The 22950-nt window shown below is 44.1% G+C and overlaps 1 protein-coding gene across 5 annotated transcripts in view; it reads left to right on the forward strand.

Moving 5' to 3' along the window:
* The first annotated feature begins 230 nt into the window (after positions 1–230).
* Positions 231–22950, forward strand: part of LOC138765180 (polymeric immunoglobulin receptor-like) — a 28193-nt gene continuing 5473 nt past the window's right edge. Inside the window, exons 1-7 of one of the 5 annotated variants that reach the window (XM_069942078.1) lie at positions 232–380; positions 3888–4202; positions 7922–8236; positions 10793–11107; positions 14827–15141; positions 16818–17132; positions 21189–21294. In XM_069942078.1, the coding sequence (XP_069798179.1) occupies positions 284–380; positions 3888–4202; positions 7922–8236; positions 10793–11107; positions 14827–15141; positions 16818–17132; positions 21189–21294 (1778 nt within the window). In that variant the 5' untranslated portion in view covers positions 232–283. Of the gene's footprint in view, positions 381–3887; positions 4203–7921; positions 8237–10792; positions 11108–14826; positions 15142–16817; positions 17133–21188; positions 21295–22950 lie in introns of all 5 variants that reach the window. The other 4 variants (XM_069942079.1, XM_069942080.1, XM_069942081.1 and 1 more) reach the window with 4 other exon arrangements.

Below are 22950 nucleotides of genomic sequence, written 5' to 3' on the forward strand. Positions count from 1 at the left end.
TGCAGTGCCAGTCCAGTGGACAAGCTCTCCTGAAGGACACCGATCTTGTGGAGCACCTGGGAGCTCCACTCATCCAGGAAAGAGGTGGGCACACCAGAACAATTATGACTGGGGCAATGAAATTTTTGGCGCTGTGGAGAAATGAGTTATCAGATAGTTCAGACAGCACAGGAAGTCCATGTCGTGTCAAGAAAGGAACTGGGCTGTGTGTCTGTTGTGTGAAAGGGGAAGTAGCCAACCTAAAGAGAAGACACGGACCCAGCTGGTGTAATACAGCTTAAAGATGGAGGTAGCGTGGGCTGAATTCACCCACCAGAAACAACCCAGTTATAAGGTTACCATCGCTCTGCTGCTTCTCATCTCTGTTGACCTCTCATCAGGTAAATCATTATATTTTCATAAACAATGTTCTGTAGCCTTATTCTTAGCTGTTGTTTAGAATCATTCATTTGGGCCATGGTTTTTTTTTAATGTCGGAAGCTGACAAAAGGTAGAAACATCTGTGTCACAGCCTGCACTGAGTACTGAGTGAAAGATAACTCAATCACAGCCTTGCAGGTTCCTGCACTGACTTCCAGCAGTCGTTGTGGCAGATTTATGAGCAGATAATCTGCAATCTCCCTCAAAAACTACCCCAGAACCGGAGAAATTTGCAGAGGCCAAGAAACTCAGTTCCATCAGAGACCGGTTCAGACAAAGAGAGAAACTGAAAGCAACGTGGAACAGCCACAGAACGAAATTCCGTGGAGAGGAAAGGCAGGATTTCTTCCAAGTCCAGTCGAAGTGGCCACAGTACAGAAGCAGAACATTGCCGGAAATCTGCAATAAAAGCAGATCAGGAGAGAAATAGCCTGCAGAGAGAAATCATATTGAGTTTGGATTATTTCCATTAATATTTCCATTATTAACAACTCTTTGACAGTATAATCCTTAAAACTTTGTCTCCCTTCCTGGAGACTTGGACACCCAGCCCGAATTGTCACTGGCAGATCAGTGGCTTGGGACGTTCAAGGTTCCGTGGAAATGGTGTCACTGTTGAGACGCAATCAACCACGATCGAATACCCATTATTCCAAACGCTTCACACCTGCAGAACCCCTCCAGCGCTTGCCAAGCCAACTATTTTCATGGTGAGACAGAATAGTCCCAGTTGCAGTCACTCTCCATTAAACCGTGAAAGGTCACACCTCCCCTTTCCCTCCATCTCCACCGTGGCGAGTCTCCTGTTGTACTCACCTGTGTAAGGAAAAAAGTGGGATGCTGGGAATTACATTTCAGAGGGTTGTCCTTTCCTGCCATATGGGAGGGGGATGTTTTTAATCCCTATTGGTCCACCAGTCCAGAAATGCAATGGGAGGCCAACGCACGAAGCCCCTTCATCGCCACCAGCCTTGTAGTTACACAGTTGAAAATTAAATGAACTAGAATTGTAGAGAGCAGAGAGTGTTGTGAGGAAATCTTGTGCAACTCTCGTAAAGAGTGAATACCTGTTATTTCAATCCATTCCGATTTATATACCACAACATTTTTAAAAAAATATTAAATAACAGCATAAGAAGTTTCTTGTGGATCGCAAAGTCTCCAGTGTTTCTGTGGAAAAATTAACATGGGATTACAAATTTTTGGGGGGTGGTTGGGGTGGCTACGATTACCTGATTTTAGGGAATATTCCTTAGCCGCCCACTCGAGGCTCCTCGCATCTTTATTTGAGAGAGTGAACCATCATCATGGGTTAATATAGGATGACACAGCATGATGGAGGGGAAGGCAAAAGATTTCATTTACAAAACAAATACCAAATGAATAAATAAAAGAACAGATAACCCCATCCTAAAACATCTGGTAAAGATATGGAAGGAAATTAATGATAAGAGATTGTAATCTCACCAAAAGCACCTAAATAAGGAGGGAGTCGGACTTGGTCAGATTTATGTAGGGAAATGGTAACATTGGTGATCATTGTCAGACTAAGATTGGTACAGTATAATTTCTTACACCCATTGTATCTCTATATAATAAAAATTATATAAAGGAAAATCAGAGATATCGGAAATGTGCTTCAAGTGTGGGTGAGAAATGGGTACCTTTATACACGCCACATGGACCAGCACGAAGGTGAGGCCCTTTTGGTTGGAATTATCTCATATATTAACTATAGAATACACTTCCTGCTGGATCGGGAGCTGTATTTATTGGGAAACTTAGAGGTCGTGAGCAGATCATTAACTAAATTCCAAATTAAATCTGTAGATATTGCCCTGTCAGGAGTAAAAAAAAGCTCAGCGATCACCTGGAACTCTGAATCTCCCTTGCTCATCACTCGGTGGTCCACGGAGATGCACAACTGCCTGTCCATGGAGAAAATAACATATAAGAAATAAATACCATGCTTTTGCAACCTTATCTCAAGCCCTTTGGTGCACAGCTTTAGCACCAGCCCACAGTTCTAAAAAGCTAACAAAATGCTGAAAGGCTAACAAAATTCACAGCAGTGAAGCTCCCCGAGGAGTGGAAGTCGGGTACCTGAGGTTCTCTTTTCTTTTTCCCATTTCTCTGTTTGCCACTTTAATTGTTTTAGTTGTGGTTTAGATTTCAAAGTTCTGGGGCATGAAAGGAAGTTACAAACAAGCAGCATAATGTTGGTATCAGAGAAGTGAATTATACTAAACAAAATTGTAAATACATTAAAAATGGATTGTTTCTTCGATGTGATATTATATTTGTTTTGGAAAAATTGAAAAATAAAATTTTCAAGAAAGACTGAGTACCTGGTGATCAGAAACTAATTGTAGCAGGTAAAATGGAATGAATAACATTCTTCAACTAGATAAACTTCAAATTAAGTATTTGTGCTTCTCGCCTGGTTGAAGGGCAGAGCTCACTTGTAGTTGAGTTTAGTTTCCCCTGCCAACGTTACTCTCTTTTCCTGGCCTTTCCCAAATAACACAATTGTGAAAACAACGACAACTTTGCTTCATCTTTGTGAAATTAAGCTTTCTTCTGACAGCAATCAAAAACTTAGGCCATCAATAATTATTGATATGCGTCGTTTCACCATTTTAATGTGCTCGATCCCCCTAACTTTCTAACCTTGCTACGCCCCAGGGGATAGTGGATGCCTGGTGCTCCCTCTAACTATATTCAACCCAATTCAAATAAATAGCCTGGATGTTTCCCTTATCCTGTAGTGTAGGGTAATTGTCGGAATGGGGTTGAACATGGTTAGAGGAATGACCAGGCCACCACTCCCTACCTACTCCTTACACTCAGAACCCACTCTTCCTGATGGAGATTGTCTGGCTCTGTGAGTGTGTCAGGGTCACAGGGATCAGGGGGATAAATAACTCTCATGGTCTTCTTGCACAAGCCCCTTTCCAGCCTGGAACTGGGCCTCAGGGAAAAAGAGGATCTGACTTAGTGTGGGAGAGACATGTGGGGAGAGAGGAGGCAAATCATTTTTTTTCATTCATTGTGATTCTCTGAGTCAGTGAGGAATATCCAGCTGCAGATTTTCTAACTGAACTTTTTTTGGGGGGAAATGGTCTCAAGGAGCAAGTCCACCATTTGTTGCCCATCTCTGCTTGCCGCAAGAGGCTCGTGCTGAGGTCCCTGTGGAACCCCTGCAGAGATCGCATCCCTAGAACTCACCACAAGAAACAACAGACAAACATGTTGGAAAATCAGGCTGAGGCATTCTGCTTTCACTCAAACCTGAGGAACAGCTTCGATGAAATGAGAATTCACACCAGGATTAGAATATGGAAGTGCAACATGACGTGGACAAAATCATGAATCTCCATGAACGGTAGAAATGTCACAATTCTATTGCTAAATTCAGCGTGTGTGGATGCAGTGTGGGTAATTTTTCATCTTTTATGTTCCAACAGGTTCAACTGCAATAACTGGTCCCAAACACGTTAAGGGAGAAGAAGGACAGTCGGTCACTGTGGAATGTCGGTATGATCGGAAATACAGGGACTACAAGAAACAATGGTGTAGTGGTTATTATAATCTATCAAGTGCTGTTGTTGTTTCAACTGATCGCCCACAAAATGGAAGATCATCGATGACAGATAACAAGGCAGAGGCGATAATGTCAGTCACCATAGACAACCTACAGAAGGAAGATGAAGGATTGTACTGGTGTGTGATCGAAAAGATAATCGATGAAAAGTTTTTGATTCACTTGCAAGTTTCTGAAGGTATGTTGACAATTCCTCCCCATTTGGCCCAAATTTGAACATTGCACCAGTCACACCCTCCACAATCACACCCATTCCAGTCACAAACACTGGTGACATCAGCTTTTTGATCACTCCAAATCCAATTATAATTCCCTCGATGGGAAAAGTGATCATTACAGAGTGACTCCCAGGAGCATATCGAGGGAGGTCCACATACTGCTAGAAGAGGTGGGATGGTGGGTGGAACAGGTCCGGGTGGAGGGGGGGGGTGCTTAAGTGTTTCCACGAAAGCTTATCCTGTGGTGTCATAGGATCTGCTTCCCATTCTCGCTTGAGAGGAGGAGAGGAATAGACAGTGGCAAAGCTAGGGTGGGGTGTTGGTTGCAGGAGGGAAATAATGCATTCTACAAGAGTGGTGCATTTTCAACCATTTTTTAATTCTTTAGTTCCCAAATGCAATAAAAGTCGAATCTCTTTTTCACTATTGGTTCCTTTTACTTGGAATCAATGTGGAAATAGGGTAGAACTGGAGCGATTTGCAGAGGTTGAGAAACCCAGTTCCAACAGAGACCTGCTCAGACAAAGAGAGAAACTGAAAGCAACGTGGAAGAGCAACAGAACGAAATTCCGTGGAGAGGAAAGGCAGGATTTCTTCCAGGCGCAGTCGAAGTGGCCAGAGTACAGAAGCAGAACATTGCTGGAAATTTCCAATAAGAGCAGATCAGGAAAGAAATAGCCTGCAGAGAGAAATGTATTGAGTTCAAATTTTGTTTCCAATATTAACAACTCTTTGATAGTGTCATCCTTAAAACATTTTCTCCTTTCCTGGAGACTTGGTGGACACCCACCCCTACTTCTCATTGGCAGATCAGTGGTTGGGGTCATTCGAGGTTCCATGGAAATGGCCTCATACTTGGAATGGAATCGACCACGATCGAATACCCGTTATTCCAAATACTACAGACCAGCAGAGCAGAACTGTTCCAGCGCTTGCCGAGCCAACCACTTTCATGGCCACGCAGAATGGTCCCAATTGCAGTCACTCTCCTCTAAACCATTAAAGGTCACAACTCCCCTCTCCCTCTATCTCCACCGTGGTGAGCCCTCAGTTGCTCTCACCTGTGCATAGAAAAAATTGGGAATTGCATTTCATAGGCTGTCATTTCCTGCCATATGGGAGGGGGATTATTTTCTAATCCTTATCGACCACTAGTTCTGAAATGGAATGGGAGACCAATGCCTGAAACCCCTTCATCGCTACCAGCCTTGTGGTTATACAGTTGTAGATAAAATAAACGAGAATTGTAGAGAGGAGAAAATGTGAGGAAAACATGTGCAACTCTTGTAAAGAGTGAGTACCTGTTATTTCAATCAATTCCGATTTATGAACAACATTTTTAAAATATTAAATGACAGCATAAGAACTTTCCTGTAGATCTCTGCGGAAAAATTGACGTGGGATTATAAATTTTGGAGGGGGGGAGCGGAAACTACGATTACCTGATTTTAGGGTAAATTCCTGAGCCGTCCAGTCGAGGTTCCTTCCATCTTTATTTGAGAGAGTGAACCACCATCATGGGTTAACATAGGACGACCTAGCACGGGAGAGGGGGAGGTGAAAGATTTCATTTACAAAACAAATACCAAATAAATAAAAGAACAGATAACCCCATCCTAAAACATCTGGTAAAGGTCTGGAAGGAAATTAATGATTGGATCGGTAAAGAGATTGTAATCTCACCAATGCACCTTAATTCTGAGGGAGTTGGACTTGGTCAGATTTATGTAGGGAAAGTGTAACATTGGTGATCAACGCCACAATAAGATGGTACAATATAATTTCTTACACCCATTATATCTCTATATAATAAAAATTATATAAAGGAAAATCAGAGATATCGGAAATGTGCTTCAGGTGTGGGTGAAAAATGGGTACCTTTATACACTCCACATGGACCTGCCGAAGGTGAGGCCCTTTTGGTTGGAATTATCTCATATATTAACTAAAGAACAGACTTCCCGCTGGATCGGGAGCTGTAATTATTGGGAAACCTCAAGGTCGTGGGCAGATTATTAACTAAATTCCAAATTAAATCTGTAGATATTGCCCTGTCAGGAGTAAAAAAAGCTCAGCGATCACCTGGAACTCTGAATCTCCCTTGCTCATCACTCGGTGGTCCACGGAGATGCACAACTGCCTGTCCATGGAGAAAATAACATATAAGAAATAAATACCATGCTTTTGCAACCTTATCTCAAGCCCTTTGGTGCACAGCTTTAGCACCAGCCCACAGTTCTAAAAAGCTAACAAAATGCTGAAAGGCTAACAAAATTCACAGCAGTGAAGCTCCCCGAGGAGTGGAAGTCGGGTACCTGAGGTTCTCTTTTCTTTTTCCCATTTCTCTGTTTGCCACTTTAATTGTTTTAGTTGTGGTTTAGATTTCAAAGTTCTGGGGCATGAAAGGAAGTTACAAGCAAGCAGCATAATGTTGGTATCAGAGAAGTGATTTATACTAAACAAAATTGTAAATACATTAAAAATGGATTGTTTCTTCGATGTGATATTATATTTGTTTTGGAAAAATTGAAAAATAAAATTTTCAAGAAAGACTGAGTACCTGGTGATCAGAAACTAATTGTAGCAGGTAAAATGGAATGAATAACATTCTTCAACTAGATAAACTTCAAATTAAGTATTTGTGCTTCTCGCCTGGTTGAAGGGCAGAGCTCACTTGTAGTTGAGTTTAGTTTCCCCTGCCAACGTTACTCTCTTTTCCTGGCCTTTCCCAAATAACACAATTGTGAAAACAACGACAACTTTGCTTCATCTTTGTGAAATTAAGCTTTCTTCTGACAGCAATCAAAAACTTAGGCCATCAATAATTATTGATATGCGTCGTTTCACCATTTTAATGTGCTCGATCCCCCTAACTTTCTAACCTTGCTACGCCCCAGGGGATAGTGGATGCCTGGTGCTCCCTCTAACTATATTCAACCCAATTCAAATAAATAGCCTGGATGTTTCCCTTATCCTGTAGTGTAGGGTAATTGTCGGAATGGGGTTGAACATGGTTAGAGGAATGACCAGGCCACCACTCCCTACCTACTCCTTACACTCAGAACCCACTCTTCCTGATGGAGATTGTCTGGCTCTGTGAGTGTGTCAGGGTCACAGGGATCAGGGGGATAAATAACTCTCATGGTCTTCTTGCACAAGCCCCTTTCCAGCCTGGAACTGGGCCTCAGGGAAAAAGAGGATCTGACTTAGTGTGGGAGAGACATGTGGGGAGAGAGGAGGCAAATCATTTTTTTTCATTCATTGTGATTCTCTGAGTCAGTGAGGAATATCCAGCTGCAGATTTTCTAACTGAACTTTTTTTGGGGGGAAATGGTCTCAAGGAGCAAGTCCACCATTTGTTGCCCATCTCTGCTTGCCGCAAGAGGCTCGTGCTGAGGTCCCTGTGGAACCCCTGCAGAGATCGCATCCCTAGAACTCACCACAAGAAACAACAGACAAACATGTTGGAAAATCAGGCTGAGGCATTCTGCTTTCACTCAAACCTGAGGAACAGCTTCGATGAAATGAAAATTCACACCAGGATTAGAATATTGAAGTGCAACATGACGTGAACAAAATCATGAATCTCCATGAACAGTAAAAATGCCACAGTTCTATTGCTAATTTCAGCGTGTGTGGATGCAGTGTGGGTAATCTTTCATCTTTTACGTTCAAACAGGTTCAACTGCAATAACTGGTCCCAAACAAGTTAAGGGAGAAGAAGGACAGTCGGTCACTATGGAATGTCGGTATAATCGGAAATACAGGGACTACAAGAAACAATGGTGTAGGGGTCATTATTATGTATTTAGTTCTCCTTTGGTTTCAACTGAACGCCCACAACATGGAAGATTATCAATGACTGATAACATGGCAAAAGGGATACTGTCATTCACCATAGACAACCTACAGAAGAAAGATAAAGGAAGGTACTGGTGTGGGATCGATAAGTATATCGATGAAAAGTTTCCCATTGATTTGGAAGTTTATGAAGGTACATTGACAATTTCTCCTCACTCAGTCAAAATTTGAAAATTCCACCCTTGCCCCTCCCACCCTCAGCTCTGATGGTGACTCAGTCCCACATTTCCATGGCATCAAAGGGGTGGGGACTCATCAACTAGGTTTTTTGTCTCTTGGGGGGAGACAACAACACCCCCTCGGCAGGACAGTCCCGACAGCCAACTGTTCTGCTCTTGGGTCATTCCCCCACAGCCAATTGCTCCGAGGTCAGAACCTTGCCCACACCCACTGGAACAGGTGGGACAGCAGACCTCCACCACACTACCCACCTCTGCAGTCCCACCCAGCCCAGTCCCACCCATTGGTGATATCAGCCGAGTTCTGTTCACTTCCTCAGTTATTCTCCTGATGGAAAGGCTGATCCTGAGAGAGTGAATTAGATAATCTGGGATATATTTAGCGGGTTGGGCAGCATCTTTTGTGAGAGAAACTGGTTTAATATTTAAGAGAGATATCCTTCGTCCGATTTGGGCAAGTTTCAAGATCCAGGTGTGGGAGGAGTCATGGAGGGAAAAGAAAGGAAGCCCATTGATAATGTCATGGAGCCACTGCGTCTAACAGCATAGAACAGACCCATCAAATCCCCAGCTGTGCTCAACCCACTTCATCTGTCGCATCCTATATGAATGGTTCTAGGGCCATCTCGATATCCATTCAAGGTAAGAGTCTCTGCCATCACATTCTCAGGCAGTGCTTAAGATCCCAACCATGTTCTGGGTGAGCAAAATCTTCTCTATATCTCCTATAAAATTTTTTAATTGAACCAAAGAGCTTTGCGCTCTGGTGAGGCCCTTTTGGTTGGAATTATCTCATATATTAACTAAAGAACAGACTTCCCGCTGGATCGGGAGCTGTATTTATTGGGAAACCTCAAGGTCGTGGGCAGATTATTAACTAAATTCCAAATTAAATCTGTAGATATTGCCCTGTCAGGAGTAAAAAAAAGCTCAGCGATCACCTGGAACTCTGAATCTCCCTTGCTCATCACTCGGTGGTCCACGGAGATGCACAACTGCCTGTCCATGGAGAAAATAACATATAAGAAATAAATACCATACATTTGCAACCTTATCTCAAGCCCTTTGGTGCACAGCTTTAGCGAAAGCCCACAGTTCTAAAAAGCTAACAAAATGCTGAAAGGCTAACAAAATTCACAGCAGTGAAGCACCTCGAGGAGTGGAAGTCGGGTACCTGAGGTTCTCTTTTCTTTTTCCCATTTCTCTGTTTGCCACTTTAATTGTTTTAGTTGTGGTTTAGATTTCAAAGTTCTGGGGCATGAAAGGAAGTTACAAGCAAGCAGCATAGTGATGGTATCAGAGAAGTGAATTATACTAAACAAAATTGTAAATACATTAAAAATGGATTGTTTCTTCAGATGTGATATTACATTTATTTTGGAAAAATTGAAAAATAAAATTTTCAAGAAAAAGAATGAGTACCTGATGATCAGAAACTAATTGTAGCAGGTAAAATGGAATGAATAACATTCTTCAACTAGATAAACCGAATTAAGTATTTGTCCTTCTTGCCTGGTTGAAGGGCAGAGCTCACTTGTAGTTCAGTTTAGTTTCCCCTGCCAACGTTACTCTCCTTTCCTGGCCTTTCCCAAATAATAAAATCATGAAATCAACGACAATTTTACTTCATCTTTGTAAAATGAAGCTTTTATCTTCCAGCAATCAAAAACTTAGGTCATCAATAATTATTGATATACGTCGTGCTCGATCCCACAACTTTCGAACCTTGCTACGCCCCAGGGGATAGTGGATGCCTGGTGCTCCCTCTAACCATGTTCCACCCAATTACAACAAATAGTCTGGACATTGCCCACATCCTGTAGCCAAGGATAATTGTCGGTATGGTGTTGAACATGGTAGAAGAACAACCAAGACCCCATTCCATGCCTGTTCCTTACACGCAGAACCCACACTTCCTGTTGGAGATCGGCTGGCTCTGTGAGTGAGTCAAGGTCGGGGGAGAAAAAACTCCCATGGTCTTCTTGCACAAGCCCCATTCCAGCATGGAACTGGGCCTCAGGGAAAAAGAGGATCTGACTTAGTGTGAGAAAGACATGTGGGGAGAGAGGAGGCAAACCATTATTTTCCTTCATTGTGATTATCTGAGTCGGTGAGGAATATCCAGCTGCAGATTTTCTAACTGAAGTTTCTGGGGGAGTAAGTGGTCTCAAGGAGCAAGTCCACCATTTGTTGCCCATCTCTGCTTGCCTCAAGGGGCTCGTGCTGAGGTCCCTGTGGAACCCCTGCAGAGATCGCATCCCTAGAACTCACCACAAGAAACAACAGACAAACATGTTGGAAAATCAGGCTGAGGCATTCTGCTTTCACTCAAACTTGAGGAACAGCTTCGATGAAATGAGAATTCACACCAGGATTAGAATATGGAAGTGCAACATGACGTGGACAAAATCATGAATCTCCATGAACGGTAGAAATGTCACAATTCTATTGCTAAATTCAGCGTGTGTGGATGCAGTGTGGGTAATTTTTCATCTTTTATGTTCCAACAGGTTCAACTGCAATAACTGGTCCCAAGCACGTTAAGGGAGAAGAAGGACAGTCGGTCACTGTGGAATGTCGGTATGATCGGAAATACAGGGACTACAAGAAACAATGGTGTAGTGGTTATTATAATCTATCAAGTGCTGTTGTTGTTTCAACTGATCGCCCACAAAATGGAAGATCATCGATGACAGATAACAAGGCAGAGGCGATAATGTCAGTCACCATAGACAACCTACAGAAGGAAGATGAAGGATTGTACTGGTGTGTGATCGAAAAGATAATCGATGAAAAGTTTTTGATTCACTTGCAAGTTTCTGAAGGTATGTTGACAATTCCTCCCCATTTGGCCCAAATTTGAACATTGCACCAGTCACACCCTCCACAATCACACCCATTCCAGTCACAAACACTGGTGACATCAGCTTTTTGATCACTCCAAATCCAATTATAATTCCCTCGATGGGAAAAGTGATCATTACAGAGTGACTCCCAGGAGCATATCGAGGGAGGTCCACATACTGCTAGAAGAGGTGGGATGGTGGGTGGAACAGGTCCGGGTGGAGGGGGGGGGTGCTTAAGTGTTTCCACGAAAGCTTATCCTGTGGTGTCATAGGATCTGCTTCCCATTCTCGCTTGAGAGGAGGAGAGGAATAGACAGTGGCAAAGCTAGGGTGGGGTGTTGGTTGCAGGAGGGAAATAATGCATTCTACAAGAGTGGTGCATTTTCAACCATTTTTTAATTCTTTAGTTCCCAAATGCAATAAAAGTCGAATCTCTTTTTCACTATTGGTTCCTTTTACTTGGAATCAATGTGGAAATAGGGTAGAACTGGAGCGATTTGCAGAGGTTGAGAAACCCAGTTCCAACAGAGACCTGCTCAGACAAAGAGAGAAACTGAAAGCAACGTGGAAGAGCAACAGAACGAAATTCCGTGGAGAGGAAAGGCAGGATTTCTTCCAGGCGCAGTCGAAGTGGCCAGAGTACAGAAGCAGAACATTGCTGGAAATTTCCAATAAGAGCAGATCAGGAAAGAAATAGCCTGCAGAGAGAAATGTATTGAGTTCAAATTTTGTTTCCAATATTAACAACTCTTTGATAGTGTCATCCTTAAAACATTTTCTCCTTTCCTGGAGACTTGGTGGACACCCACCCCTACTTCTCATTGGCAGATCAGTGGTTGGGGTCATTCGAGGTTCCATGGAAATGGCCTCATACTTGGAATGGAATCGACCACGATCGAATACCCGTTATTCCAAATACTACAGACCAGCAGAGCAGAACTGTTCCAGCGCTTGCCGAGCCAACCACTTTCATGGCCACGCAGAATGGTCCCAATTGCAGTCACTCTCCTCTAAACCATTAAAGGTCACAACTCCCCTCTCCCTCTATCTCCACCGTGGTGAGCCCTCAGTTGCTCTCACCTGTGCATAGAAAAAATTGGGAATTGCATTTCATAGGCTGTCATTTCCTGCCATATGGGAGGGGGATTATTTTCTAATCCTTATCGACCACTAGTTCTGAAATGGAATGGGAGACCAATGCCTGAAACCCCTTCATCGCTACCAGCCTTGTGGTTATACAGTTGTAGATAAAATAAACGAGAATTGTAGAGAGGAGAAAATGTGAGGAAAACATGTGCAACTCTTGTAAAGAGTGAGTACCTGTTATTTCAATCAATTCCGATTTATGAACAACATTTTTAAAATATTAAATGACAGCATAAGAACTTTCCTGTAGATCTCTGCGGAAAAATTGACGTGGGATTATAAATTTTGGAGGGGGGGAGCGGAAACTACGATTACCTGATTTTAGGGTAAATTCCTGAGCCGTCCAGTCGAGGTTCCTTCCATCTTTATTTGAGAGAGTGAACCACCATCATGGGTTAACATAGGACGACCTAGCACGGGAGAGGGGGAGGTGAAAGATTTCATTTACAAAACAAATACCAAATAAATAAAAGAACAGATAACCCCATCCTAAAACATCTGGTAAAGGTCTGGAAGGAAATTAATGATTGGATCGGTAAAGAGATTGTAATCTCACCAATGCACCTTAATTCTGAGGGAGTTGGACTTGGTCAGATTTATGTAGGGAAAGTGTAACATTGGTGATCAACGCCACAATAAGATGGTACAATATAATTTCTTACACCCATTATATCTCTATATAATAAAAATTATATAAAGGAAAATCAGAGATATCGGAAATGTGCTTCAGGTGTGGGTGAAAAATGGGTACCTTTATACACTCCACATGGACCTGCCGAAGGTGAGGCCCTTTTGGTTGGAATTATCTCATATATTAACTAAAGAACAGACTTCCCGCTGGATCGGGAGCTGTAATTATTGGGAAACCTCAAGGTCGTGGGCAGATTATTAACTAAATTCCAAATTAAATCTGTAGATATTGCCCTGTCAGGAGTAAAAAAAGCTCAGCGATCACCTGGAACTCTGAATCTCCCTTGCTCATCACTCGGTGGTCCACGGAGATGCACAACTGCCTGTCCATGGAGAAAATAACATATAAGAAATAAATACCATGCTTTTGCAACCTTATCTCAAGCCCTTTGGTGCACAGCTTTAGCACCAGCCCACAGTTCTAAAAAGCTAACAAAATGCTGAAAGGCTAACAAAATTCACAGCAGTGAAGCTCCCCGAGGAGTGGAAGTCGGGTACCTGAGGTTCTCTTTTCTTTTTCCCATTTCTCTGTTTGCCACTTTAATTGTTTTAGTTGTGGTTTAGATTTCAAAGTTCTGGGGCATGAAAGGAAGTTACAAGCAAGCAGCATAATGTTGGTATCAGAGAAGTGATTTATACTAAACAAAATTGTAAATACATTAAAAATGGATTGTTTCTTCGATGTGATATTATATTTGTTTTGGAAAAATTGAAAAATAAAATTTTCAAGAAAGACTGAGTACCTGGTGATCAGAAACTAATTGTAGCAGGTAAAATGGAATGAATAACATTCTTCAACTAGATAAACTTCAAATTAAGTATTTGTGCTTCTCGCCTGGTTGAAGGGCAGAGCTCACTTGTAGTTGAGTTTAGTTTCCCCTGCCAACGTTACTCTCTTTTCCTGGCCTTTCCCAAATAACACAATTGTGAAAACAACGACAACTTTGCTTCATCTTTGTGAAATTAAGCTTTCTTCTGACAGCAATCAAAAACTTAGGCCATCAATAATTATTGATATGCGTCGTTTCACCATTTTAATGTGCTCGATCCCCCTAACTTTCTAACCTTGCTACGCCCCAGGGGATAGTGGATGCCTGGTGCTCCCTCTAACTATATTCAACCCAATTCAAATAAATAGCCTGGATGTTTCCCTTATCCTGTAGTGTAGGGTAATTGTCGGAATGGGGTTGAACATGGTTAGAGGAATGACCAGGCCACCACTCCCTACCTACTCCTTACACTCAGAACCCACTCTTCCTGATGGAGATTGTCTGGCTCTGTGAGTGTGTCAGGGTCACAGGGATCAGGGGGATAAATAACTCTCATGGTCTTCTTGCACAAGCCCCTTTCCAGCCTGGAACTGGGCCTCAGGGAAAAAGAGGATCTGACTTAGTGTGGGAGAGACATGTGGGGAGAGAGGAGGCAAATCATTTTTTTTCATTCATTGTGATTCTCTGAGTCAGTGAGGAATATCCAGCTGCAGATTTTCTAACTGAACTTTTTTTGGGGGGAAATGGTCTCAAGGAGCAAGTCCACCATTTGTTGCCCATCTCTGCTTGCCGCAAGAGGCTCGTGCTGAGGTCCCTGTGGAACCCCTGCAGAGATCGCATCCCTAGAACTCACCACAAGAAACAACAGACAAACATGTTGGAAAATCAGGCTGAGGCATTCTGCTTTCACTCAAACCTGAGGAACAGCTTCGATGAAATGAAAATTCACACCAGGATTAGAATATTGAAGTGCAACATGACGTGAACAAAATCATGAATCTCCATGAACAGTAAAAATGCCACAGTTCTATTGCTAATTTCAGCGTGTGTGGATGCAGTGTGGGTAATCTTTCATCTTTTACGTTCAAACAGGTTCAACTGCAATAACTGGTCCCAAACAAGTTAAGGGAGAAGAAGGACAGTCGGTCACTATGGAATGTCGGTATAATCGGAAATACAGGGACTACAAGAAACAATGGTGTAGGGGTCATTATTATGTATTTAGTTCTCCTTTGGTTTCAACTGAACGCCCACAACATGGAAGATTATCAATGACTGATAACATGGCAAAAGGGATACTGTCATTCACCATAGACAACCTACAGAAGAAAGATAAAGGAAGGTACTGGTGTGGGATCGATAAGTATATCGATGAAAAGTTTCCCATTGATTTGGAAGTTTATGAAGGTACATTGACAATTTCTCCTCACTCAGTCAAAATTTGAAAATTTGAAAGCTTATCCTGTGGTGTCATAGGATCTGCTTCCCATTCTCGCTTGAGAGGAGGAGAGGAATAGACAGTGGCAAAGCTAGGGTGGGGTGTTGGTTGCAGGAGGGAAATAATGCATTCTACAAGAGTGGTGCATTTTCAACCATTTTTTAATTCTTTAGTTCCCAAATGCAATAAAAGTCGAATCTCTTTTTCACTATTGGTTCCTTTTACTTGGAATCAATGTGGAAATAGGGTAGAACTGGAGCGATTTGCAGAGGTTGAGAAACCCAGTTCCAACAGAGACCTGCTCAGACAAAGAGAGAAACTGAAAGCAACGTGGAAGAGCAACAGAACGAAATTTCGTGGAGAGGAAAGGCAGGATTTCTTTCAAGCCCAGTCGAAGTGGCCACAGTACAGAAGCAGAACATTGCTGGAAATCTGCAATAAGAGCAGATCAGGAAAGAAATAGCCTGCAGAGAGAAATCGTATTGAGTTCGGATTTTGTTTCCATTGTTAACAACTCTTTGACAGTATAATCCTTAAAACTTTGTCTCCCTTCCTGGAGAAGTGGTGGACACCCTCCCCTAGTTGCCATTGGCAGATGAGTGGGATGGGGACTTTCAAGGTTTCCATGGAAACAGCCAAACTATTGGGACGGAATCGTCCACGATCGAAAACCCAGTATTACAAACGCTTCACACCGGCAGAGCAGAACCCTACCAACGATTGCCAAGCTGCCCACTTTCATAGCCAGGCACAATAGTCCCAACCTTTAAAGTTCAGAACTCCCCTTTCTCTCCATCTCCACTGCGGCAAGTCTCCAGTTGCTCTCACCTGCACAGAGAAAAACGTGGGATGCTGGGAACTTTGCTAGGACCCAGGGGATAGTGGATGCCTGCTGCTCCCTCTAACCACGTTCCATCCAATTACAACAAATAGCCTGGACGTTGCCCACATCCTGTAGCCAAGGATAATTGTCAGTATGGGGTTGAACATGGTAGAGGAACGACCAAGACCCCATTCCTTGCCTGTTCCTGACACGCAGAACCCACACTTCCTGTTGGAGATCGGCTGGCTCTGTGAGTGAGTCAAGGTCAGGGGGAGAAAAATCTCCCATGGTCTTCTTGTACAAGCCCCATTCCAGCATGGAACTGGGCCTCAGGGAAAAAGAGGATCTGACTTAGTGTGAGAGAGACATGTTGGGAGAGAGGAGGCAAACCATTATTTTCCTTCATTGTGATTATCTGAGTTGGTGAGGAATATCCAGCTGCAGATTTTCTAACTGAAGTTTCTGGGGGGGAAGTGGTCTCAAGGAGCAAGTCCACCATTTGTTGCCCATCTCTGCTTGCCGCAAGGGGCTCGTGCTGAGGTCCCTGTGGAAACCCTGCAGAGATCGCATCCCTAGAACTCACCACAAGAAACAACAGACAAACATGTTGGAAAATCAGGCTGAGGCATTCTGCTTTCACTCAAACTTGAGGAACAGCTTCGATGAAATGAGAATTCACACCAGGATTAGAATATTGAAGTGCAACATGACGTGGACAAAATCATGAATCTCCATGAACGGTAGAAATGCCACAGTTCTATTGCTAAATTCAGCTTGTGTGGATGCAGTGTGGGTAATCTTTCATCTTTTATGTTCCAACAGGTTCAATTGCAATAACTGGTCCCAAACACGTTAAGGGAGAAGAAGGACAGTCGATCACTATGGAATGTCGGTATGATCGGAAATACAGGGACTACAAGAAACAATGGTGTAGTGGTTATTTATATCTATCAAGGGCTGTTGTGGTTTCTTCTGATCGACCACAACATGGAAGATCATCGATGACTGATAACAAGACAGAGGCGATAATGTCATTCACCATAGACAACCTACAGAAGGAAGATGAAGGATGGTACTGGTGTGTGATCGAAAAAATGATAAATGAAAAGATTTCATTTTACTTACAAGTTTCTGAAGGTACGTTGACAAGTTCTCCACACTTGGCCAAAATTTGAAAATTCCACCCTTGCCCCTCCCACCCTCAGCTCTGATGGTGACTCAGTCCCACATTTCCATGGCATCAAAGGGGTGGGGACTCATCAACTAGGTTTTTTGTCTCTTGGGGGGAAACAACAACACCCCCTCGGCAGGACAGTCCCGACAGCCAACTGTTCTGCTCTTGAGTTATTCCCCCACAGCCAATTGCTCCGAGATCAGAATCTTGCCCACACCCACTGGAACAGGTGGGACTGCAGACCTCCACCAGCTCACACTACCCACCTCTGCAGTCCCACCCAGCCCATTCCCACCCATTGGTGATATCAGCCGAGTTCTGTTCACTTCCTCAGTTATTCTCCTGATGGAAAGGCTGATCCTGAGAGAGTGAAGTAGATAATCTGGGATATATTTAGCGGGTTGGGCAGCATCTTTAGTGGGAGAAACTGGGTTAATATTTAAGAGAGATATCCTTCGTCCGATTTGGGCAAGTTTCAAGATCCAGGTGTGGGAGGAGTCATGGAGGGAAAAGAAAGGAAGCCCATTGATAATGTCATGGAGCCACTGCCTCTAACAGCATAGAACAGACCCATCAGATCACCAGCTGTGCTCAACCCATTTCATCTGTCACATCCTATATGAATGGTTCCAGGCCCATCTCGATATCCATTCAAGGTAAGAGTCTCTGCCATCACCTTCTCAGGCAGTGCTTAAGATCCCAACCATGTTCTGGGTGAGCAAAATCTTCTCTATATCTCCTGGAAACATTTTACATCGAAACAAAAGGCTTTGCGCTCTGGTTATAATGACCTCTGCTGCATAGAACATTTTTACTGCTATCAATCCTACCTCTCCCCCATGTAATGTTGCACATCCCATTCAGATCAGCTCTGAGTTTTCACCTCCACAAGGAAGACAACCCAGCCTCTCCATCCTATCCTCACAATGGAAATGTTCCTATGCATGCTGTGTGACCTGCTGATTCCTCCATCATTTTGGTCATTACTACATTCACACATCTGCAGTGTTCCACTGTTATCACTCTACGCCTACTTCCCCACTGTCTTATTCTCTCAGCCCCTTTACAATGACCATCCACTCCCCCTCCCTCAGCCTTGTTCTTTTTCTACCCCTCTCCCACACTCTCCATTTCTATCTCTCCCCCTTCAGGTGCTCCAGCTTCCCAAAAGGTGGAATTGGAGCCCCAGACCTGTTCCTTTCAGTACTGGCAGTGGACACTTCAGGCTTCCTCCCTCATCTTGGGTCATTGAGCCAGTGGGAGCTGAGGTGGGGACCAGCAGCAAGAATCCAGTCTGCGGGCTGAGGAATGTCCCAGCAGTGGGCAGCCTTTGGTGGAGAGGCTAATCGTAGCCTTGACTGCTTCATGGATGTCCCCAGATCTAGGATGCTTTCAAGGACTCCTTCACCAGATGCACAGTTGCTCATCCAGGGAGGTTTCCCTGGACAAAAACTTGACTCACAATAGGAAACTACACAAACAGTGGTCTCTTTGTGGAAAGTTTCCAGAAATTATTTCCCAGAAATCTCCAGAATATGCACCCCCCAATCAACCCCAACCTCTGAAACACATCCATCTACTGTTCAATCATTCCCTGATCCACCCTGGGCCTCAACACTTCTGGGTCAGTTCTCCAGAATCCTCCATTCCTTGAACTTTAAAACATTTAACTCTACTCTAAATATCTCTCATCAGCTTTTCTCCTGCACTCTCAGGCAGTGAGAATTCCAATTGTTCACTGCCCTCCAAAGGAAGAAAGGTCAGCCTCAGCACACCTCAAATTTAAATTACCTGCTCCTAACTTTGTTTGCCTTTACTGGCTCCTTTTATTCCGGTCTCATTTGAATCACCTCCCATTCTTCTGAATTCAAAGGAATTCAGCCCCATCTAATTCGTCTCTCTGAATGGAACAACCATTACAGGAAGGATGTGGAAGATATGGAGAAGGTGCAGAGGAGATTTACCAGGATGTTGCCTGGATTGGGAAACGAGTCTGATGAGGCGAGCTTAGTGGAACTGGGACTTTCCTCTTTGGAGCGTACAACGTCGAGAGGAGACTTGATTGAGGTCTACAAGAATATGAGAAGAATAGATAGGGTGGATGGCCAGCGCCTTTTCTCCAGGGCAGAAATAGCAAACACCAGATGACATATGTACAAAGTGAAGGGAGGGTAGCAAACACCAGATGACATATGTACAAAGTGAAGGGAGGGATGTTTAGGGGAGACATCAGAGGCATTTGAAAGATGCTTAGACAGGTACATGGATGGAAGAAAAATAGAGGGAACGGGGTAGCGTGGGTTTAGTTTTTTCAAAGGAATATATGAATCGGCACAACATCAAGGTCCAAAGGGCCTGTACTGTTCTATGTAGCTCTCTCCCATCCCAGCAGTTGGCCTGTTGAACTTCCTTTGGGCTACCTCCAATGCTACTCTGTCTTTTTGGTGAAGGGTTCCAACACTGTACACACAGTTCCTGGTGAGGTTTCACCAGTACCATGTGCAATTGCGACAAACCCTCCCTACACTTAAACTCCATCCCCTTTCCAATGACTGTGGCCTTCCCAGCTTCAGGTTGGACCAGCCTGTTAGCCTTTGGCGAGTCGTGCACTAGGACACTGCGATCTCTCTGTAACTCACTCACTCATGAGCAGCCTCACTCTGTTAAGACAATAATCTGCCATATTTTCGCCACAATCATTCCATTCACATCAACGTTCTCGTCTTGATGTGCTCTTCCATCCACCCTCACCTCATTGGCACACTTAGGTTGTAAACAATTTAGGGCCAAGGAGCAATTCCTTGGATATTCCAAAACTTGCATCCTCTCAGCCGGAAATGGTATCCTTCATTCTAGCTCCATATTTTCCATGTGACGGCCACTCTTCATTCTCCAAAACTTGCATCCTCTCAGCCAGAAAACGTCCCCTTCATTCTAGCTCCATATTTTCCATGTGACGGCCAGTCTTCAATCTCCAAAACTTGCATCCTCTCAGCCGGGAAGGTCTCCTTCATTCTAGCTCCATATTTTCCATGTGACAGCCAGTCTTCAATCTCCAAAACTTGCATCCTCTCAGCCGGAAAAGGTCTCCTTCATTCTCACTCCATATTTTCCATGTTACGGCCAGTCTTCAATCCGTGCCGGGACACTTGCTCAGTATCTCAAGATTCAAGCTTCCTTTTGTCGTCATAGTAACACATAAAAATATAATTGACAGGATATGTTTCCATTTTTGTTGGCTGCAAGGTAAACAAATAGTTGCCATGAGCCTTGCCCAGCTCCCCTAAAGAGAAGCAAAAGAGAATTCCTTCAGACACACCGAGTGGCCGTGGATTCGCCTCCAGTGCTCCCACAACTTCTGCCATCACACAGGACTCCTGCCTGATTCATCAACAACCCGAGCCCAGATCCAAACCTCCAATACGATCAGGAAGCTGTAAGTGCCTCAGGCCCTTCTATCCTCAGCACCATCTCAAATCCCGGTTCGAATACCTGGTGCCCCTGAGCCGGTGTCCAGCAGCCCACAGCCTATGTGGATCTCCCAGTGGTCAACCACTTCAATTCTGCATCCCATCCCCATGCTGACATGACCATGGTCTCGTGCTGTCAAACAAGTCCATCAGTCAACTGGTGAAACAACACTCAATTTTCCATCTCCAACCAGATGGCATTAACGACTTCTCCAGTTTCCGCTTGCCCACTCCCCGCTCTCCCTCCCTTCCTTTTCACCTCATCTTCTTTCCTCCATTTCCCCACCCTTCCCTCTCTATTCACAGACCCATCCCTCCTCCCCACGTTAGCTGCTCTGCCCTCCCTCCCTTATATCTTATGCCTGTGGGGCTGTGCTCCTCCCATTGCCCCTGCCCTTCCCCCATCACTTTATTGAGGCGCCTGCTTACATTTTGTCATCTCTTGATGCTGGGCTCAAGCCCGAAACATTGGCGATGTATCTTTATCCTTACTCTAAAAGGGATCTATTTGACCTTTTGAGTTTCTCCAGCTTTGTGTTTTGACCTTAGATACTTCATCCATTGTAACCTCTGGGCCGAGCACATTCAGCATGAAAACAGCAGGTGCTGAGACCTCCACAGCAGCCTTGCAGACCTCTTCATCGCCTCAAACCTGGTCAGTCACTCTAAGCCACAACTCTTCATTGCACAGGTTAATCACTGAATTAGGGCCATCTGAAAATGACTCAGAAGAAAGATAAGGCATGATGATCAAAAATAAATTCAATGAAAAGTTTTTCATTCACTTGGAACTTTCTGAAGGTACATTGACAATTTCTCCTCACTCGGCCCAAATTTGAAAATCCCACCCTGGGACCTCCCACCCTCGACTCCAATGGTGACTCATACCCTCATCTCCATGGCATCAAAGGACTCATCAACAGGATTTCCTGTCCTTTGAGGGAAGACACCAATACCTTCTCCCCTTGGACACGAGTGAATGGATGTTCAACCACTGACCCGACAGAACGGTCCCGACTCCGAGATCAGAACCTTGCCATACCCACTGGAACAGGAGTGACGGCAGCCCCGCATCAGCTCCCCGACCAACCACTGCAGTCACACCCAATTCTGCCATCCCACCCCCCCAGTCACACCCACCTCAATAAAGCCCACACAGTCCCAGCCATTGCAGTGAAACCCCCCCAGCAGTTAAACCCACCACAGTTGCACACCCCGCAGTGATAACCAACGCAATGACACCCACCACAGTCTCACCCACACATTTCAAAGGTGACACCCGCTGCAGTGACCCCCACCACAGTACCACCCATAGAAGTCTCACAGTTAAACCCCCCCCCACAGACCTGCCCACCGCAGTCCCGCCCTCCGCAGTTCCAATCCCTGCAGTGACACCCATGAGTCAGAAACACAATCGAATTCATCGTTGGCCACAGCCCACAAACAACACTAATTCTCCGATGGAAAGAGTGATCAAGCAGAGAGACCATAAACCATTAGAGCAGAATTGGACTGTTCAGCCCATCGAGTCTGCCCCACCACTTAATCACGAGCTGATCCATTTTCCCACTCAGCCCCATTGCCCGGCCTTCTCCCCATAACCTTTGATGCCCTGGCTAACCAAGAACCTATCAATTTCTGCCTTAAATACACCCAATAACCTTGCCTCCACAATCGCCTGTGGGAATAAATTCCATAGATTTACCACCCCTTTGGCTAAAGAAAATCTTTTGCAACTTGGTTCCAAGCGGATGCCCTGCAATCCTGAAGTTGTGCCTCTTCTCCTACACTCTCCCATCATGGGAAACAACCTTTCTACATCAACTCTGTCCACATCTTCCAACATTAGAATTGATTCTATTAACTCTATTAATTGGTAGAGGGGAAGCTACGTTTTGGAAGAAGGCAGACGTTTCGGAATCTCCAGACTGGAAGACTTCATCTTGGGAACAGGTGCGGTGGAGATGGAGGAATTGAGAGAAGGGGATGGAATTCTTGCAAGGCACAGGGTGTGAGGAAGTGTAGTCAAGGTAGTTGAGGAAATTGGAAGGTTTATTATGAAGGGAATAGATAGACTAGATGCAAGTAGACTCTTCCCCCTGAGAGCAGGGGAGATTGAAACAAGAAGAAACAAATTGAGTACAAGGGGGCAAAATTTTAGGAAAAACATTAGAGGATGTTTCTTCACTCAGAGAGTGGTGGCTGGATGGAATAATTTTCCGGAGGAAACAGTTGAGGCAGTGTCAATTTTTTCATATAAGAGAAGGCTGGATATATACATGGATAAGAGGGGGTTAGAGGATTATGGGCG

Source organism: Narcine bancroftii, chromosome 5, assembly GCF_036971445.1.
Source record: "Narcine bancroftii isolate sNarBan1 chromosome 5, sNarBan1.hap1, whole genome shotgun sequence".
NCBI classification, from domain to species: Eukaryota; Metazoa; Chordata; class Chondrichthyes; order Torpediniformes; family Narcinidae; genus Narcine; species Narcine bancroftii.